This window comes from Nicotiana sylvestris, chromosome 6 (assembly GCF_000393655.2).
Source record: "Nicotiana sylvestris chromosome 6, ASM39365v2, whole genome shotgun sequence".
NCBI lineage: Eukaryota > Viridiplantae > Streptophyta > Magnoliopsida > Solanales > Solanaceae > Nicotiana > Nicotiana sylvestris.
The window spans coordinates 10,187,427-10,207,862 of record NC_091062.1 but is presented as its reverse complement, the minus strand read 5'-3'; the positions used below and the strand labels follow the sequence as shown (position 1 = coordinate 10,207,862).

Sequence of the window (20,436 nt, the reverse complement as noted above, 5' to 3'; positions counted from 1 at the left end):
AGCTGAAGTTCGCCAGTTACAAAGCAAAAACTTCAGCTCTAGAGCTGGAGTTCCCCAGTTATAGAGCTGAAGTTCGCCAGTTACAAAGCAAAAATTTCAGCTCTAGAGCTGGAGTTCCCCAGTTACAAAAACAAAAACTTCAGCAATGCAAATAGAGAACAAAACTTCAGCTACTATGCTTTAGTTCAACAATTACAAACAAAAACTTCAGCACACTTGGTTCAACACACTTGTTACTTCAGGCCCGTCTACTAGAATGCTGAAATTTTGCGTGATTGCCTTTGCCACTTCAGCCCCGTACGCTGAAGTTATGCGAAAAAGCGGGTACGCTTGCATTTGTTTTTTGCAAAGCGGGCACAAGTTAAAACGTGACACAAAAAGCGGATATAGATGCAAATGCCCTGCTTAGTGGTCTATGAAGTGGGCTGAGAGTTGGGTTCAAACTTCAGCGAAGGCAAAAAAATAGGTGATTTCTTTTGAGGAATTTTTAGAAACAACTATTATTTAGTGGATATTAACTTCATATAGCTACCATATACATAATTACTTCCTATAGCTACTATTTAGTTGTTACGCGACTGTATTCACTGTATTTGCGCTACTGTATTCATGAATACAGTAGTGGAATTTCGCCTAAAAATAGGGAATTCCAGCCATTTAACAATGGAAAGAGGATCAATTAGTGTGTATCACTCCTATTAACTCAACAAAATCAATTCTACATAAATTTTGCTGCTACTATGTTGCATTCCATGTATTCGCGCGACTGTATTTATAAATACGAGGTAATCCGCCTAAAAAAATGGATTACAATTGTTTAATTGTATTCGCGCAAATGTATTTATAAATACAGTGGGGTAATTTGCCTAAAAAATAGTGATTACGAGTGTTTAATAACGGAAAGCGCAATATTGAATTGTATTCAATTTCACTATATTGAATTCTATTGTATTCAAACAACAAAAAATCAAGAAATAGATTCAATTCGACTGTATACATTATATTCAATTCACAAATATTCATTATTCACTATTATATATTGTATTCAATTTTACTGTATTCAAACAACAAAAAATACAAAATACAGAGATATTCAACTGTATTAAAAAAATATAAACCTTCGAAATACATAGATATAGGCGAAAAAATAATGTATTTATACAAAATATAATGTATTTGAGTGTACTTGTACATATTATAATGTATTTGTATCATTATATGTGACTAAATAGCAAAGAAGAAGAAAAAAATTGCCGGAGATGGCGTTTTCCGGCCAAGCAAAATATTATATACATTGTATTAAAAATAAAATGGAGACGAACAAAAACCCAGCCCTCAAATCTTCTCCTGCGTAGCCATGGCCAGATTTGTTCGCCTAAGAGGATGAGCCAATAGTGGATGATGACGCCGACAATTTTGACGACAACCACGATAATGACGTCGACGATTCTGCTGATTTGAAGGAGAAGAGAGAGGATTGAAATTCTTGCCGATAGATAGATAGATAGAGAGAGAGAGAGAGAAAAGGAAGAGATAGAGAAAGAACATAATTTGCATATTTCATGCCTCAATAGTAGGTATAAATAAATACCTATATTGCTATAAAATAGAAAAGGTAGTTATAAGTAATAATATTTTGAAATGTTTTGGTTTATAATAAATAGAGTGTAATAGTTTGCTATAGGAGGTAAAATTTTTATTTCTTTTCATATGTCGAGGTCTTACTAGACTGAGTTACCTAGTACTTGTGTTAATGAGAGATAGCAAGTACCTCGTAAAATTAATCTAGGTGAGCGTAAGCTAACCGGGATACCACACTTATCAAAAAAGACTGGGGCAAGTGCATAAATATCCATTCTCAGGGATGCTATTTAGAGATTAGTCAGTATTTATTTTGTGTTGAAATGTTAAACTAAAAATTTTAACTTCAGAACAATTCAAAATATTTTTGTTAGAAAAATTGAAATTCAGGACGTACTGGCTAATTTCTAAATAGTAGCCCTTTAGAATGGTTATCTGGGATCGTTTCTGCAAAAAGATTATTGAAATGACCTAACCACAGAGGGACAACTCTTACCAAGTTTCATAAAGGAAATTTACCTCCTATAGCAAACTATTACACCCTATTTGTTGTAAACCAAAACAATTTCAAAATATTATTACCTATAGTTAAATTTTCTATTTTATAGTAAACTAAGTATTTATTTTATACCCTACCATTGAGGCGTAAAATATACCAGTTATGTTCTCTCTCTCTCTCTTAGCAAGATTCTCAATCCTCTCTCTTCTCCCTCAAAATGTCTCTCCCTTTTCCATTAAGGCACCCGTAGTAACAACCATTTTTGGTGGCGATGATGGACTTTATGAAGCTAAGAGAATAGATCTGAAGCGAAGAGGGAGTAGGCGAACAGATCTGGCCATGACTACGGATTAAACTTTTAGAAATCTGAAGCAGAGTCGTTGGAGAAGATTTGAGGGCGGATTTTTGTTCGTCTCCATTATTAGTTTTAATACAATGTATACATTATTTTGCTTGGTCGAAAAACGCCATCTCCGGAGAACTTTCCTCTCTTCTTTGCTATTGAGTCACATACAATGATACAAATATATTGTATTATGTACAACTACACTCAAATACATAATATTTTTGTATAAATACATTATTTTTTCGACTGTATTTATGTATTCCAAAGGTCTGTATTTTTTTAATACTGCCGAATATTATTGTTTTTGTGATTTTTTGTTTTAAATACAATCGAGTTGAATACGGTTCATCATGACCGTTTCTCGTTTTGAGGATTTTTAAGGCCATAAAATTGTAATTCATGACGATTTCTAATTTTTCGTGTGCTAATGTCCACGCCATCTTCATGAATTCGGTCGACGGGCTCCAAATTGCCTAAAATTTTGTGGTTCCATCATAAACGATCTAATGAACAATAGTCATTACTTCGCCATGACCGTTCCTTGTTTGTTGGCGTTTTAGGGCCATAAAACAGGATTTCAGGACGATTTCCAATTTTGGTATGTTAATGTCCACGCTATCTTCTTGAATTCGGGCGCCGGGCTCCAAATCACATAAAATTTTGTGTGCCCATTAGAAACTACCTAATGAATAATAGTTATTGCTTCGCCATGACTATTCCTCATTTTTTTGACGGTTTAGGGCCATAAAACAGGAGTTCAGTTTGTTTTCCAATTTTTCATGTGCTAATGTCAACGCCATTTTCATGAATTCTGGGGACGGGCTCCCAATCACCTAAAATTTTATGAGCCCATAAAAAATGACCAAATGAAAAATAATCATTGTTTTGCTATGATCGTTCCTCATGTTTTGGCTTTTTAGGGCCATAAAATAGGAATTCAGAAATATCCCAATTTTCGTATGCTAATGTCCACACCATCTTCATGATTTCGGGCGACGGGTTCCGAATCGTCTAAAATTTTGTGGATTCATTTGAAACAACCTAATAAAAAATAGTCATCACTTCGTCATGATTGTTCCTCGTTTTTTGATGTTTACGACCATAAGACAGGAATTTAGGACGATTTCTAATTTTTTGTGTGCTAATATCCACACCATCTTCATGAATTCGGGCGACAGGCTCTGAATCGCCTAAAATTTTGTGGGCCGACTACAAACAACCTAATGAACAATAGTCATCGCTTCGCCATGTTTGTTCCTCATTTTGTATCATTTTAGGGCAAAAAAAACAGGAATTTAGAATGATTTCCAATTTTCGTGTGCTAATGTTCACGTCATCTTCATGAATTGGAGCAACGAGCTATGATTGCCTAAATTTTGTGGGCCCATCAGAAACGACCTAATGAACAATATTTATCGCTTCGCCGTGACCGTTCCTCATTTTTGGGCGTTTTAGGGCCATAAAACAGGAATTCAAGACGATTTTCAATTGTTCGTGTGCTAATTAATGTCCATGTCATCTTCATGAATTCGGACGACGGGCTCCAAATTGCCTAAAAAAAATGGGGCTTATCATAAACAACCTATGAACAAAAATCATGGCTTTGCCATGAATTTTCCTCGTTTTTAGTGTTGTAGGGCCATAAAACAGGAATTCAGGAAGATTTTTAATTTTTCATGCAAATGTCCACGCCATTTTTATGTATTCGGGCGACGGACTCCGAATCGCCTAAAATTTTGTGGTCTCATCAGAAATGACCTAATAAATAATGGTCATTGCTACTCCATGATTGTTTCTCAATTTTTGGCGTTTTAGGGCCATAAAACATGAATTCAGAACAATTTTCGATTTTCGTGTGCTAATGTTCACACCAACTTCATAAATTCGGGTGATGGATTTTGAATCGCCTACAATTTTGTTGGTCCATCAGAAACGACCTAACGAACGATAATCATTGCTTTGTTGTGACTATTACTTAATTTTACCATTTTAGGGCCATAAAATAGGAATTCTATACAATTTTCAATATTTCCTGTCGGCTAGTGTCCACGCCGTCTTCATGAATTCGGATGGCGGGTTTCGAATCGCCTAAAATTTTGTGGACCCATCAGAAATTACCTAATGAACAATAGTCATCGCTTCTCCATAAATGTTCCTCGTTCTTTGGTATTTTATGGCCATAAAATAGGAATTCAAGATGATTTCTAATTTTTCTTATGTTAATGTCTACGCTATCTTCATGAATTCGGGCGATGGGCTCCGAATCGCCTAAAATTTTGCGGGCCCATCAGAAACGATCTAATGATTAATAGTTATTGCTTTTCCATGACCGTATTCCATTTTTAACGTTTTAAGGTCATAAAACAGAAATTCATAATGATTTTTAATTTTTTATGTGCTAATATTCACGACATTTTTATGAATTTGGGTGACGGGGAACATATTCTTATTTGAAAAATATTCCCGGAGCTAAACCCTTAACTCCTATGTCACACAATTACTATTCCGTACTCTCTTTCCCCGTTGTAACGCTGTTTCTCAGAAAATTTGTTAGAAAATGACACAATTTTATATTTGAAAAGTATTTAATTATTCTTAGCAATCTTATACTATATGCATGACTTGTCGAGACTCCACAAAATGTAAAAACTAACTTTTTTTGTTTATTATCTTTTTGTGAAGCATATGAAGTGATATGGAGAACAACCACCTATTATTCAATTTTGATAATAAGAAGAATTCGGTTACCTTGTATAAATTAAAGTCTTTTTCTATAATTAGAAAAAAGAAAAAGAATCTGTATCTAATTAAATGTCGAAACGTTAAGACGTATTCGAATTTTGCTTCTTTTTTTTTTTTGGTAATTAAGAATTTTATTACTCATCAAGTGAATCTATCTATATTTATATCTATCTACAGTATATTAAAAGCACGAAGGCCCTATCAAAATATTGTTCGCATTTTTTACCCTTTGTAAGTGCATTATATGTTAGATATACTTGTAATTCTAATCATTAATTATTATTTTTGAGCAAAATTAAAAACTATCATATGCTTCCTTTTAAATTTAGAATTCTTATTGTTTGACATACTTGCCGTACGAGTTTTTTTTCTTTTTTATTTTTGTTTCCTTTAGTTTTAGGATCCTTAGTACGGTAAGTCTTTTTTCCATTGTCTTTTTTGTGTTTGTTTAGGACGCAATTTCTATTGTCTTTTTTGTGTAGGTTTAGGATTCAATTTGGTATACTAAAACAATTTAGAATAAGGAGGAGCTAACCATTTCTATAAAAGAAGTCACCATCCTATATTCTTTGTCATAAACTGCTCATAGCATTGATGTCCGCATAAGTAATTTTTTTTGTGATTTGAGGTAAATTTTACTATATTTTTAAAGTTATGTAATAATGGTCGTTCGTACATTATTAAGTAACAGCTCCACATTGAATATTTGTTAGTTATGATTTTGTTTGCAATACTTCATATATGGTCATTGGCTTAAAATTGACTCATATACAAATGTTGTATATGTTGTTTTGATCGTTGCATTTGTCGCATAAAATTGGTTAGGCATTCTAACTCATATCCCTTGAATATTTCATTAATTTAAGATCATTTTCATTCTAAGGTTTGATAGTTTTAAACTACCGTGTGCTTCCTTTTAAGTTTAGAATTATTTAGAATTTATATTATTTGAGATTCTTGCCTTACGGGGGCTTTTCCCCTTTGGTTTTTGTTTCCGTTAGTTTTAGAATTTTTGAAAATTTTCTTTCGTTGCTTTTTCTTTTGTCCATACCTTTCTTAGAGGGTTCCAAACATAATGCTATAGAAATTCTTTGTATAGATAAGCTTGTACTCCACTATTTTTTGAGCATATCTCAAAATATGATGCTCGTGGCATCGTCCCATCCTATAATATTTTGCAAATTTTGCTTGCTCCAATAGCTCTTTTTTTAAAAATTCATAAACGTTCAATATTTAGCGTGCACACAAAATAAGCACAAAGTTACGTCTCCATATTAGTAGTCATTAATTAAAAATACAAATACCAAATAAGATACTATTTCTTTTTCATACATGCGTGATTACATACAAATAGTTTTATTATTATCTATACTATATTAAAAGTACGAAGGCTCTTAGCGAAATATCGTTCGTCTTTTTTACCCTTCAAAAACAACTTTCACAATAGACAAAATTATAATTTAAGTTACTCTCCTAATATTTAGGACATTGAAATCAATTAAAAGTTTGCATATTAAATCTATCCTTATTAAACTATGTAAAAAGTTCTAATATTTAGGACATAGTATCAATTAATATTTTACCTTATATAAATTGTACTAATTATAAACTCCACACTTGGTGTAATACTTATAAACCAAGACTAGAACGAGATTATATGTGCCTTCATTTTTTTTTGGCGTAATACATTCGGAGACACCTAAAGTTGGCACGATCTTTCACTTAGACACTTAAACTAGACCTCTTTCCAATTAGACACGTTTCTTAGGCAATTCTCATACCAATTAGACACGTTTTTTGCTGGCTTATTAATTAACCAAGCGCGTGTTCTGTAATCTCCGTCTACGTGGCAAAAGTAACCATTATAAATCGTGCCACATCATTTTTTATGTCCACCTCACTGTCCACCTCAGCTATATAGTGTTATTTCTACTAAAATACAAATAACTAACCCTAAACAAACGATCTAAACATATTACCATTGTTCCTTTTACCTTCGATGAAAACGAAGAAAGGTCCTACCACAGTTAATCTTCTTGTTCTTTTGGTCAATGGTGTTGGAATCTAGTATTTCCACTGATTTCTCACCGTATTTACAACACTTCAAGGTCCAATCTCTCCTTATTTTCTATTGCTACAGCTATTCTTCCTTCCAATAGTAAATAAATTCAAGGGCCTTGGAGCTTGATCTTGAATCTATATTTGTTGCTACGAGCGATGATCTTGAATGCAACTTGCACGAACTTTGATTTGAACTCGTACTCGTTGAATGTTGATTTGTTCTTCGTTCTTGAGCTTGATCTTGATTTGTTCTTCGTCCTTGAGCTTGAACTTGATTTCTTGAACTTGATTGCTTGAAGCTTGAAACTTGTAGAGAAATTTGCGGCGTTTGATTCACGAGCTCTCTGTTGCTTCTTGTTATAACTTCCGGTGTCTTTTCCAGATTATGATGACCCCTATTTATAGTTGTGGGAGGGAAGAATTATGATAAGAACAAACTCTTTCTGACCAATTAGATTGAAGTGTGACATGACCGCATTTGATTGGCCAGAACATGGCACTTGCACACGTGGCGTGGTTTCATTGACCATTTAATGTGACTTGGCATGCCTTGACATTTTGACACGTGGCATGATCCTTTTGGCTCTTCCGCTTGACTTGTCATGCCACGTCATTTGACACATGACACCAAACTGGGCCTCTAGAAAGATGTCATCTTGAGCTTAATGAAGTGGGCTCATCATTTTAGCCCAATTAAATTGGCTAGCCCAATAGATTAAGACTTATTTATTTAATCCATATATATTGGACTTATATAATTAATTTAATTATATTAGTCCATAATATTTGACCTAAAATACATTTAATTGAGATTAAATCCAAATTTCATTATGGATTTAAATTCAATAAAATTTTAATTGTCTACAAATATTTAAACTCCCTTATATTTGATTTTTTTTCTTCGTAACTTACAAAATTTCTCCTTGTTATGAAGAGGGGCATTACAAGAAAATCTGAAATAAAATCTAAGTAGTTAAAGAAAAAGGAAACGAACAATATATGAAATGACAAAAAGAATCACTTTAAGGGGGTGGACAAGATTGTAAGGACTATAAGACACAAAAAGGAAAGGTTCTAAAAAAAATTAAAAGAAAATTTGCAGTGGCAATTTGCTTTTTCACCCCTTGGAAATTAGAAAAGGAAGAAAGAAAGAAAAAAAACGATGTTGGCATATTTTTAAAAAATATCAGTTAATATATCAACTACGCCTTAATTTAATTTAGGACTACTCTACGAGGTCGTTAGGTTGATAATTTGTAGTAATTAACCCAAACATAGAATTCAACATAAGAAATGTAATACTGGCTGCATTAAAAAAAATCACCGTAACGAATAATATAGTGTTTGGTTAAAAATATGAAACAATACATACATTAAGTTATGCAATAAGAAAATCTCGAAATTTCTAAATTCATGAAATTTTCACAGGGAGATCAAAGACATCAAATATTGTCTTTTTCAAAGTCGTCGAAGTGATCAATGGATGTTCTTCATTTTTATGGAGATCAAATATATCTCAAGAAAATTACAATCATTCTACGTTCGAGAAATACGTTATTTAAGTCCTCGAATTACGGAGGACGATCTAGAGAGAAAAATCAAGGAAACAAACAAAATTATATCCGCAAAAATTCATCAATAAAATCTCTTCTTCTCTATATTTGAGAAGTTTTATTTTGTGTCTCATGCAACTTACATTGGTTGTATGAAGCTCCTTTTTGTCTTATAAATTTGTGGACCCTAATCTTACACTTCTGGGTCCACAGAAATCTGGATCCACAAAACTGTAAGACAAAAAAATTGTCTCATACAACTAGTGTCAGTTGTGGGAGACACAAAATAAAATTTTCCCTCGCTATACTAATGAACACATATTTTCCATCATTTTCAAAAATCCAAAAAAATGTATTATTTTATGTTCAATAATTTGCTAGTACTTAACCAAAAGACGCCTATGTTTATTTCGCTCAAACTTGAGACCCTAATGTTCAATAATTTGCTTTTGGAGACAACTTTCTGTCATCATATTATTCGTTTCCGAGGATGTCAAATTTTAAAAAGAATAATATACTTCAAAAAAATATTACTCCCTCCGTTTCATAGCCCGTTTGGCCAAGCTGCAAAAATCAGTTTATTTTGAGAATTCTTTTTTTCAAAAGTGTTTTTCTCAAAAGTACTTTTGGTGAGAAGCAGTTTGTGTTTGACTAATTAATTTGAAAAGCACTTCTGAGCAGCGATTAGTATTTGGCCAAGCTTTAAAAAACTGCTTCTAAGTGTATTTTTTTCAAAAGTGTTTCTCAAAAAAGTGCTTTTGGAGAGAAGCTATTTTTTTCTGCTTCTCCAAAACTACTTCTGTTTCTCCTCAAAATCACTTTTTTCTTTCCAAAAGTTTGGCCAAACGCCTCAATTTTGGCCAAAAGTGTTTTTTGCAAAAAAAAAAACACTTTTGGCCAAAAAAAGAAGCTTGGCCAAACAGGCTATCAGTTTATGTTAACATATTTCCTTTTTGGTCTGTTCCAAAAAGAATGACCCCTTTCTAAAACCGAGACTCAATTGATAACCCTTACAATTCTACCATAAATGAGAAGGTTTTATAACCACACAAATATCCTGGACCCCTTTTTAACTTGTTTGAGACTATAAATTTCAAAAGTCTTCGCTTTTTTCTTAAACTTCATACTCAATCAAACAGGTTCACATAAATTGAAACGGTAGGACTACTTACTACCTTAACCTTAAAAATAAATAAATAAACAAATAGACAATTACCAAAATGTAGTGGCGTAGAGTGCAGTGGGAACCCCTGTAGTTTGAGATTGAAAGAAAATTGATTGATTGATTTGATAAAGCAATTGAGTTGGATGGACAACAATGGCACCTAATACAAGTTTAAATTCATGATATATTGTAGTCCAATTTGTAGCTTCTTAGCTACTAGCCTACCACCACCACAAAAAGAAAAGGTAAAAATAAAAAAAGTATTAGTATTGCCAGACAGAGGTCAAAGATTTTTATTTTTTTTAAAATGAGGGGAAGAATCAACGAGATGAGTGTTCTCGAAGGAAAAATCGAGTTAAAAGAGTAGGAGGAAAATTTTAAACTCAAAATGTTAGAAAGTGCAAAATCAAAGAGCACAAAAGCTATTATATTTATTGCAATGAAAGTTATTGTCGGTATTGGAAATGTCCTTAGTTACCCCCATTAATTTCATGGCACAAAATTCAGCATTGAAAAATAAATATTTAATTATACCATTTTGGAAAAGAAAGCAGAGGTCTAAGTAATTTGATAACCAACCTTTTCTCCTTTTTTAGTCAAAAGGAATTAACTTTACCTTATCTAATGTGATACTGTTTAACTAAATACAAAATTTAAGAGAAAAAATAACGTATAATACTCTATTTTAAACGTGCCATGATGTTTTTATGAACACAAAAGCATGTTATTAAGGAAAAAATTGAAAGTTAAAATTTATTTTCTTTCAAATATAAGAAGGCATTTTTCTTTTTTAAACAAATTGAAGAAAAAAATGCTACATAAAATGAAACAGGGAGTAATATTTGCATCACTTGCACTACCAATATATAAAAAAGCACACCAACTTATGGGCACAACTGACTACAAGATTTTGACTTAACAATCACTGGATACATGAAACTACAACACAACTACGCCTCAGTCCCAAACTGTATGGATGAAACTGAAGCTGATATATAGATCAATTGATCGATCAATTACTCCTCCAATTTCAAATTAGTCAAAATCGACTACATTAATAGTAACATTTTGGATCGCTCTGTTCAAATACATTTCAATTTTGAATACTCACTAAAGAAGAATACGAAAAACTCATATGAGATCAAATTTTGTAAACAGGAGTGATACCCAAAAGATGGAAACACTTTCTCATGACAACTGCTGTTGCCTCGCATAGCAAGAGCCTGCTTGTTTCCTCCGCTGAGCCAACCACCTGCCACGTTCCAAAATGTATATTTGTAAATGCTAGCTATCAACTTAAATACCATATGTACTCTACATAGTATCTTTCTTTTGGTTAAATTATCCGATATCCAAAGTCGGTCTAACTGATCTGAATATGCGCCAGAGAGGCCTGCTAAAGGTGTAAAGTGCTCTCTACTGGAAAAACCTTCTCGTTAAGGGTGGAGGGATCTTAGCTACCCCACCACACCCCTCAGCGATTTCTACATAGTATCTTCACCACTTTTCAAGATTTTCATGAATCTTAGACAATGAACTATTATTATTTGGTGTTTTATTAGTGGTTTCGAGCTGGTCTATTTGCAACTTAAGCCACGGGTTAACGGGTGCACAACATTTGTTTTCAGCATTTCTTTGGTTTACTTTATTCTCAGCTAGGAGAACTTCATACCTGACAGTTGGTATAGAATTTAGTGAAGTCTTCAGATAATTTGTAAAGATATTCACACAACAAGTTGGGCAAAAGATTGGTACAAGCTTCTTCAACAATCTGCAAAATGAGATGGCAAAATTTACTTGATTAAAACTTCGTTCCTAGAAATCGAATAATAAAAACCCGTTTAAGTGCTAACAAGTAATAAAATTCCATATATTCTTACTTCAGGAAATTGGAGCAAATGGAGTCCTAACATGCGTTCATCTTGATGAGCCAAATCCATCGCCCCACTCTGTCCAACGAAAACGATTCAACAATCACATATAGTAATTCTAACGCCACTGTTGTAATTTTAACATGATTGAAATATCAGTTAACATTGATAAACTATGACATTTATTATGTGTTTGCCTACTTCAATGTTTCTGGGGCGGCCAAAAGGGGCCTTAGAGAAAACGGTTAAAAATTCTTGATAAAGAAGAGTTCAGTTGGAGCACATAAAAAGGATGAGATTACCTTTTTTAACTCCTCTATATCTCTACCGGATTTCCTGATAATTGAACAAATGCGAGCATGTGCATACAGCAAATACACAGCGGTATTTCCCTGCCCATAAAAGAAAAATAAGAGAATCAAATTTCAAACAGAGTAATAGAATACAAAGGCTGCAGCAAAAATAAGTAATTGAACGAACATATCCCTACATATTGAGAGCGTTCATAAATGAACAAGCATCGGCTCCTCAAATTGTAAAAGAAGTCTGGTGTAATTAAAGAATTGAACTTGGGTTTAATAACTCGTTGAAAATGATTAACAGATTTATTCATTTAATCGAAGGGATATCCATTCACATACCTTATCACTAAGCATCTGATCGAAATTGAAAGTGTAATTAGTCAACCTGTTGTTCTTCAGGTCAGCATATCTGTTTTGGGGTACCAAAAGAAGAAGAAAAAGGTCAAAACCCTGTTGAGACAACAAGAAAAGCATCAAAGCAAATGCATAGCAAAACTCTCACTATGTTTTTGCCAAGATTGTAAATGTTCTTTTTAGCGCTCTTTTTTAAGAATTACTTTTTCGTTCTATATGGCATAATTTGACTAGACACAGAGATTAAAGAGTTAATTTGAGTTGTTTGTCAGTTGATAAAATTTTGATTTGATAGGTAGAATTACAGATTATGGATTAATTTTCAATTATTAAATGAATTTGATTTCTTAAAACTTGTAATACTTTTATTGGAATAAAATTGATACACACAAAGTATTTTACTCAACAGAAATTGGAGAGTGCATTGCCATAACTAACAATGTAATTTCTTCTTACGCATAACACTCCCTTTATTCCAAGTTAACAGTCTTTAATTTTTCGGTAGTCAATTAATATCTCCACTTCTACAGAATAAGAAAACGTTCTTCTAAGAAAAAGTTGTTAGATTTCTGGCTTTCACTAAAAGTACTTACATGGAAAAGACAACTGTGATTAATACACAAGCATGAGGAAACTTACTTAACAGCACCGTATCCTACTGCTTCAGCAGTTTGATCCAGTTCCTCAGCTGTCCATTCTTTAGCCTTACCTGATAAGACAAACATGATATGAACTTGAAGTGGTACTCTTGCACAATTGCACAACATTATTACCCATAGTATTTATAAGGAAGAAGTTATTACAGGCAAAAGACAAACAAGTAGAAAAAGAGAATAACAACAAATAACATAGAGCAGACCTCTTTCTTCAAGTGCTAATTTACACCGGCTTTTGGCCTCATCAAGCAAATCAACAAGCTTCACCACCTCAGTACTTCGCGTACGGAACCGTTTCCCGTCTTCTCCTAAAACTAGACCAAATCCTACATGACTAGCTTTGGGATAATCATTCTCGTTTGAGGGAAGCCAACCCGCACGTTTTGCAGCCTGGAAGAAAAAAAAACATGAGAATAATGCTCAACCCCAATAAAGCTGCTTGATTATCTCATACGCTAACTGCGGAAAAAGAAAACAGGTATCGATATCAGAAACTTACAGAAAAGAACATTTCAAAGTGCTCTCGCTGGCCAACGTCAGTCACATATATCATCCAGTCTGCTTTTTCTTCATTAAGCCGATACCTACAAAGTTGCAGATAAGACGCCTAAGTGAAGTATACATCTCTTCAAACTCTAGTAGCTTCTGTACAAACTCTAGTTATATCCTTGATGAGAAAATAGGCTATAATTACAAAGCCGGTCAAGAAACACGAATTGCAAACAAAACTAACCATAGAGCAGTAAGATCTGTTGAGGCATAGTTGAAACCACCATCCCTCTTCACAACAATAAGAGGTATTTTCTTCCCTTCAATAAAGATAACACGAGCTCCTTCACTTTCTTCAATTAATCCTTTCTCATTAAGCAACTCCAGAGCCTTGGGAATATATGGATTATAAAAGCTTTCACCCTAAAAGAATCCATCAGCCTTTGGTTCAATCCAAGATATGTGCACAAAAGGCTCAATACAAAACAAAAGGCAGAAATCAGCTGGAAAACCCTCCAACAACAATCAATTCGTCTGAAGTCCTTCTACAACATATAACAGACTATCTATACATTCAAAAATGAATAGTTCATTTACCGAAAAGTAATTCAATACCAGAGACGATATGGTCCAATTTCAATAAAACCATAAACTGTTTCCTTTGACCTAAATACACCAACTTTTTTTGACAGGCAAGTTGTAAACCAAATTCAGGATGAAATTAGTTTAGAATATACACCGAGTTCTTTTACTCACCCCCCCCCCAAATAAGTTTGCATCATCAATAATAATCTATAAACACCACCAAGTCTAAGAGTGACATGACCAAGAGCAGTAAGATCTGTTGAAATTGGACATGACCAACCCAGGCAACAGCATTTACAAACCATTTTTCGTCCATTAAATAATGAGTGAAATGACAACTCACTATTCAGATTAATTCACTTTTTTTTCTTTCTCAGCAATTATCACTATTCAAATCACAAGGGAGCTGCAAAATAAACAGTACAAATTCCAGTGATATTTAAACACTCAACGCAATCTTTTTCTTTTGAGATTTCTCCTTCACAAAGGAAGGAATAAGGACAGCCATGTTAAAACAAATATGTGGTTATCTTTCTGAGGAATACCACTCGTGCAGTTATGATATCTGCACATATTAACAAATTACAATTTAATACATAAAATAAACTAAAAGACACATCAATCTCTACTGACTATCTTACGTTCTAGTCCCCAGTAACTAACATAACCACATATTTTATTTTATTTTTAAGAAGGTAACAGTAAACATAACCACATATTGCAGTCCGCCAAAATCTGCCACACATTATTTTCTGTGCATTTCATATTTCACTATCTTCTGAACTACCAGAATCACTTCTTTATAAGTCAAAGCACAAGGATGCAAGAGACAGAAAGCAGCTTCACCCTTATCAGGAGCTAAAGTTGGCACACACTACCTGTCATTTTAATAGCATGTAGCAACTGAAAAGCTTGACCATGGCCTATGAGGAGGCTAAGCAAAAACTAAAATGGCAATCACATGATATGCGAAAGGCAAAACCAGGGAATTACTGCATGTCTCCATAGAGTCATCCTAAGTACTAAGCAATTAAGGTGGAAGAAAAAGCTGAAGGCAGTACCTTTTCCTCTAAGTGAACTCCAAGTCTCTCATACACCTTCTGAAATTCTTTTCGGCTGATTTCACATATTTGCGCCCATGCCTTCCTATACTTCTCCTCCCCACCCTGTGAGACAAGCACATGCACAGATAAGACAAATGCATCAGATACAAGTATGATATGTAATCTCTTTTTCCCTTGAGCAGCAACACAAGAGAAGCAACAGAAACCCGAAAATGTATTCATCCCTCCCCCTCCCACGACAACAAAATAAATAGTCAACTGTGCATGAGCTCTCGAAAAAGATAAACATGATAAATGTATAAAATAAAAAAATAACAAATAAAAGCTCACCTGAAGACTAACAACTGCCTTTTGCGCCCTTTCCTTAAAATCAGGATCACTATCAAATCTTTGTTTTGACGCCTTATAGAATGCCTAGAATAAATGAGAACAATGATTACCACGTCAAGTAAAATAAATTTCTGCCTTTACATCGACACAAACACCTGCTCTCCGAAGGAAAATCTCAAGAAACATGATTTAAGACATGTTTTGGAAACGAGTAAGCTCAATATTTATTTGCATATTAAGCATTGGAGGTTGCCAAATATGTGCAATTCTAAATCTCAAAACTTTTTACAATTTGCTAGTCATGGCCAATAATTGCAGCCTCAATGTATCAATACTTAATAATAGGTCAGGGAATAACTGCAAAGAAAGAGCATGGGTATACAAGGGAAAGAATTCCACTCTAATAAGAAATCCCAATCCAATGCTAGCCTTTAATATGCACTTTGCATGCTTACAGAATGCAAATGGAGATAACAACAGGAAAAATACGGTTTGATGAATAAGAGGCAATAGACTCACCTCCAGATCTCCAATCGCTGGAGTACTACCAGCTTCCCAGTTAGGAAATTTTTCAAAAAGGAACTCAATTAACATTCCAAACTGCAAAAGATATAACAGGTATTAGGCCCTAAAACAAATTCGTAAGGCAACAAACATTTCTAGTGAAAGGCATACTCCTACAGTAAGGCAGTTTTAAACATAGATGAAAATAATTCATTCTTCACTGTAAAAATCCAATGAACTACATTTAAAAAAAAAAAAAATCTTCCCCTTGAAAACAAATTGAAGTTAGATAGCTCTTTGCTTCTAACCATTAGTTACATGCACTTAAATAAATTACTGACACCAAGACAATCTTGTTATACATTTAAAGGGTAAATGCACGATATCTTGTAAGCTTGTAAAGAACAATAGCTGATCGAGCAGCTCAGATAACTACTCTATTGGTTTGAAGATAGAAAACACTTGTGGTTCTCTCATATGATTACGTTGAAGGACGAGCGGAACAAAAAAGATTTGGAAGCAAAATTGCCAATAGATATATCCCATAGGTATTACTCATCGGAAGTGAATAATAAAATGAGAGATTATTGAGCATGAAATTACCTGTGTGCCCCAGTCACCCACATGGTTTCTCCGAAGAACTTCAACATTGGAAAACTCCAGCATACGGGCTAAAGTGTCTCCAATAATAGTAGATCTTAAATGACCGACATGCATCTCTTTTGCTATGTTGGGTGATGAAAAGTCAACAACCGTCCTTTTAACAGGAAGCTTCGGTGCCCATGTCTCGATGCCATCTATTAGCATCTTTTGAACGCTCTGCACCAGTAAGATAGAAGTGTTATCATATGATCCTAACTAACCAACTAAACAACTGCCGACATAAATAGAGCTGGTTAAAAAAATTACCTTTGCTATCCATTGCCTTGCTAATACAATATTAATGAAACCAGGTCCTGCTATAGAGCAATTCTCTATCATGTCCGACCCAGGAAGATTTTCTACAATTGCCTAAATTTTGAAAAACTGATATTTAGTTGCTACCTTTCACTTCTAGTATCATGTTTAGAAAAGAAATAAGAGATTAGCAGGATATCAAATCACCTTTCCAACAGGTTGAGGACCCTTGAACTGTGTACCTTTGCCTTTAATTTTATTCCACAAGCTCATTGCATTATTGCTGTCCAAAGTTACATAGTGAGAACTTAGAGGAACTAGTTAATTTATTTACTTACATAACAAACAGCTAGAAGTCTTAGTAAATAGCCTTTAACTTAGAGCATAATCGGAGTAATCCATACCATTGGTAGTCGCCATTTTTTGGATCATTGCAAATAGCAACCAAAGGCGGCACATCTGAAATATCAGGGAATGCTGCTCGAAGTGATTCCTCAAATAGCTTCGCTAATTGCTGCTTTAGACTCCCAATACTTTCTTTATCCTGTTCAGAGAAGAGGTGGGCATAAATAACGTCCATGTTTAGCAGAAAATTTCGAGCGCACAACCTATCTGTACTATTTAGGGATGGTTACAAGGATATTATATTATGAGATTGTGACTTACAGTTTCCATTGTTGATATTGTCTTTGAAGATACTTCTACCGCACTGAAAAATCTCCTAGATGTTGCTCTGAGAATACCTGTCTAGTGTTACGACAACCATAACAGAAATTACTTAAAGCAATCCTACATTGCATATAAAGGAAATAGATGAAATACAGTGAAATAATCAACCTTTGGGAACAATATTTTAACACATAAGGTAGTGCCAACAACTTCAGAAGTCGTAATGTGCTGTTTCTAAAGGTGGTGGTTAACATGGAAGATCATAATAGTTCATGGGTGTGTTTGTTATGAAGGATGCTTTCCAATTTCCCCATCTTTGGTTGGCTTATATGTTTTGGGAAACATTTTACTCATGAACTCATTTTTCTACAATTGGAGGAAAATGACTTCCCTACTAGAAGGAGGGAAAATCTTTTCCAAAACTCTTTTTCGACCTTCCCCACCCTCACCCTCACCCTCCACCACCACCCAATCCCCACCCCCGCTCCCACCCTCACCCCAACCCCACAACCTCCCCCGCACCCCTACCCTCGCCGCCACCATCCCGGCCCCTAGACGCCGACCTACCACTCTCCCCCGCCCTTACCCATTTCGTCTCCCACAATGTTTGCCTAATTTAAATATTTTCTGCTACCTAACTAAACACCAAAAAATTTAAATAAGTAAGAAACCCACTTATTTTTCAAGAAAACATTTTTCAAGGAACCAAACATAACCCATATGGGCATCTCATTTGACATAATTCATATTATATAACAAGTGTTTAATTTACTATCAAGAAAGACATACTCCCTATTTCTTCTTTTGTGTTTGTTACTTTACTCGTCAATCCATCCAAAACTGCTACTTCCTTACTTAATGAGCTTCAATTGTGAGTTCTACAACATTTTTCTCGTGACCTCATGACTCGAGATTGAGAAAACTTGCTAGGTCCTTCGGTTGTCTTCTTTCTTAATGAAAAGAACTTTTTTTTTATAACCGAGATATTCCCGAGGGCTACTAGCGCACAGTTTGAAACTAAATAGGTAATGGGTCCACACTCCACACCTCTACTGTTCTCCACTTAAATATCATGCTTTTGTCTGCGCCTTTACGGCGGGAACCTGTGATGTGCGTAGCTCACACATCAAGCATTGCACTCTTACCATAAGACCAAAGCTCCGGTGGCAAATAGAGCTTATACACGACATGTGCAAAGGCGGATGCAGCATACAAGTGCCGGTTTCATTGAAACCCAGTACTTCCGACGCGGAGCATGAATTTATGTGTAAAAGTTCAATAAAATTACAATAAATAGTAGATATGAACCTATAACATAAAAAAATCAATGGGTTCAATGCTAAAACCTTAATATTTGAACCCATAACGCTTAAATTTTGGATCTGCCTCTGGACATATGTGTTAATGGTTTTGTAAGAGGTTGTCCAATGGATTAGTCGAGGTGTACACAAGTTGGACCATACGCCACAATCATTTAAAACGAACAAAGCGGTGTAGTATATTCCATTTATCATGAACTACATTACAAACTTGACCAACATCCCTTAGGAAGCCACTGAGCAAGCTACAAGGGTTCAGCCACATTACCTTAAAAAATAGGGGGAAGAGTATAATAATGACCCATTTAAGTCAGGGTTAACATTACATAGAGACATACATTCCCAGTTTCAAGAGTCAACGTCCACTGCGTAGAGCTACAGTTCAGTGAAATTAAGCTCAACCCTTAAGCTATACTCCTATAAAAAACAGCAAAAACACACCCAACAAAGGACAAAGAACCAAGTCTAAGCAGTAAATAACCATAAATTCCCTAACTTTTCAAGAAAACAATATCCAAAAAATATATATAAATATATAAATTCTAAGTTCCACAAGTTAGTCCCTTTAACACCAATAGAAAGAAAATACTACAAATTGCATTCATACTTTTGTCCAATTACTAGCTACCCAACCCAAGAAAAAACTCATCAAATACTAAAAGAAACAATCTTTCTATAAGTTACATTATAAATAGTCAAAGAAAATTAAAGAAAAACATTAAAAAAAACAATAACAACTACATCTCAGTCCCAAACAAGTCCGGGATAGCTATACGAATCCTCATTTGTCCAGACAACAACAACTTTCAATAAGTTACATTAACAAAGGCATAAGAAATTAAAAAAAACAACACCATTATCCTAATTTCATCAATCAAAACCAAGTGAACAAAAAACAAAATTTAAAAAAAAAAAAAGGAACCCCATAAACAGACTAAGAGAGACGCTTACGGGTATTGAGAGAAAAAGGAGAGAAATTGGAGTATAGGAGCTGAGCAGAGGGAGGCGGAGAAAGTGAAAGCAAAGGTGGAAGTTTGAGTGACAAGGTAAAGCTACTCATTCCTTTGTTTGGGTTTTATTTTACTTTTTTTTAATTCTGTTTTGCCATTTTAGTATTGGGGGCATTGTTGCGTTGGTCTTCTGTTCGTTAGGGTTTTTGTAGGGATTTGGACATTTGTACAGGAGCTACTAGCTAGGTCTCATTTTCCAATTTTGCATTATTACTTGGAAAAATTACGCGACGTATCAATCGTTGATACAGGTTATATTTGTTGCGCAAACCAATAATGTTAGACACAAATTATATTCATTGCGTATTTGAATGCAAGTGATACAAGCCGGTAATAATTAAATAGTAGCTACACATGCTAATTAGGTAAATTATAGTTATTAGACTCTAAACTGTAATGCTTTATGAAAATTTCTCTTATTATTTTACAATAAGAGAAC

At 34.2% G+C, this 20,436-nt stretch overlaps 1 protein-coding gene across 3 annotated transcripts; it reads right to left on the bottom strand.

Annotated features, from left to right (window-relative positions):
• Nucleotides 1-10,766: 10,766 nt before the first annotated feature.
• LOC104226177 (arginine--tRNA ligase, chloroplastic/mitochondrial-like) lies at nucleotides 10,767-20,136 on the bottom strand. Of its 3 annotated transcripts, none has more exons than XM_009778094.2 (18): nucleotides 19,939-20,136; nucleotides 17,666-17,746; nucleotides 17,404-17,543; nucleotides 17,207-17,282; nucleotides 17,012-17,113; nucleotides 16,706-16,921; nucleotides 16,118-16,198; nucleotides 15,599-15,682; nucleotides 15,266-15,370; nucleotides 13,864-14,042; nucleotides 13,630-13,714; nucleotides 13,334-13,520; nucleotides 13,114-13,183; nucleotides 12,460-12,529; nucleotides 12,121-12,210; nucleotides 11,828-11,896; nucleotides 11,620-11,718; nucleotides 10,767-11,199 (listed from the first exon to the last, which is right to left on the bottom strand). In XM_009778094.2, the coding sequence occupies exons 2-18, from the start codon at nucleotides 17,672-17,674 to the stop codon at nucleotides 11,089-11,091; spliced, it is 1,773 nt and encodes a 590-aa protein (XP_009776396.1). In that variant the 5' UTR covers nucleotides 17,675-17,746; nucleotides 19,939-20,136; the 3' UTR covers nucleotides 10,767-11,088. The 3 variants fall into 3 exon arrangements, with proteins under 3 accessions (XP_009776396.1, XP_009776395.1, XP_009776398.1); XM_009778093.2 differs by having other exon boundaries at nucleotides 17,666-17,742; nucleotides 19,939-20,132; XM_009778096.2 differs by lacking the exon at nucleotides 19,939-20,136 and adding an exon at nucleotides 17,837-17,849.
• Nucleotides 20,137-20,436: the final 300 nt, after the last annotated feature.

Coding starts and splice junctions, on each gene's coding strand:
- LOC104226177 (XM_009778093.2), bottom strand. CDS start 20,047: ATGAGTAGCTTTACCTTGTCACTCAAACTTCCACCTTTGCTTTCACTT. Junction 17,743..19,938: donor TCCTTTTTCTCTCAATACCC/GTAAGCGTCTCT, acceptor AACACTAGACAG/GTATTCTCAGAGCAACATCT. Junction 12,530..13,113: donor GTAGGATACGGTGCTGTTAA/GTAAGTTTCCTC, acceptor ACCCCAAAACAG/ATATGCTGACCTGAAGAACA.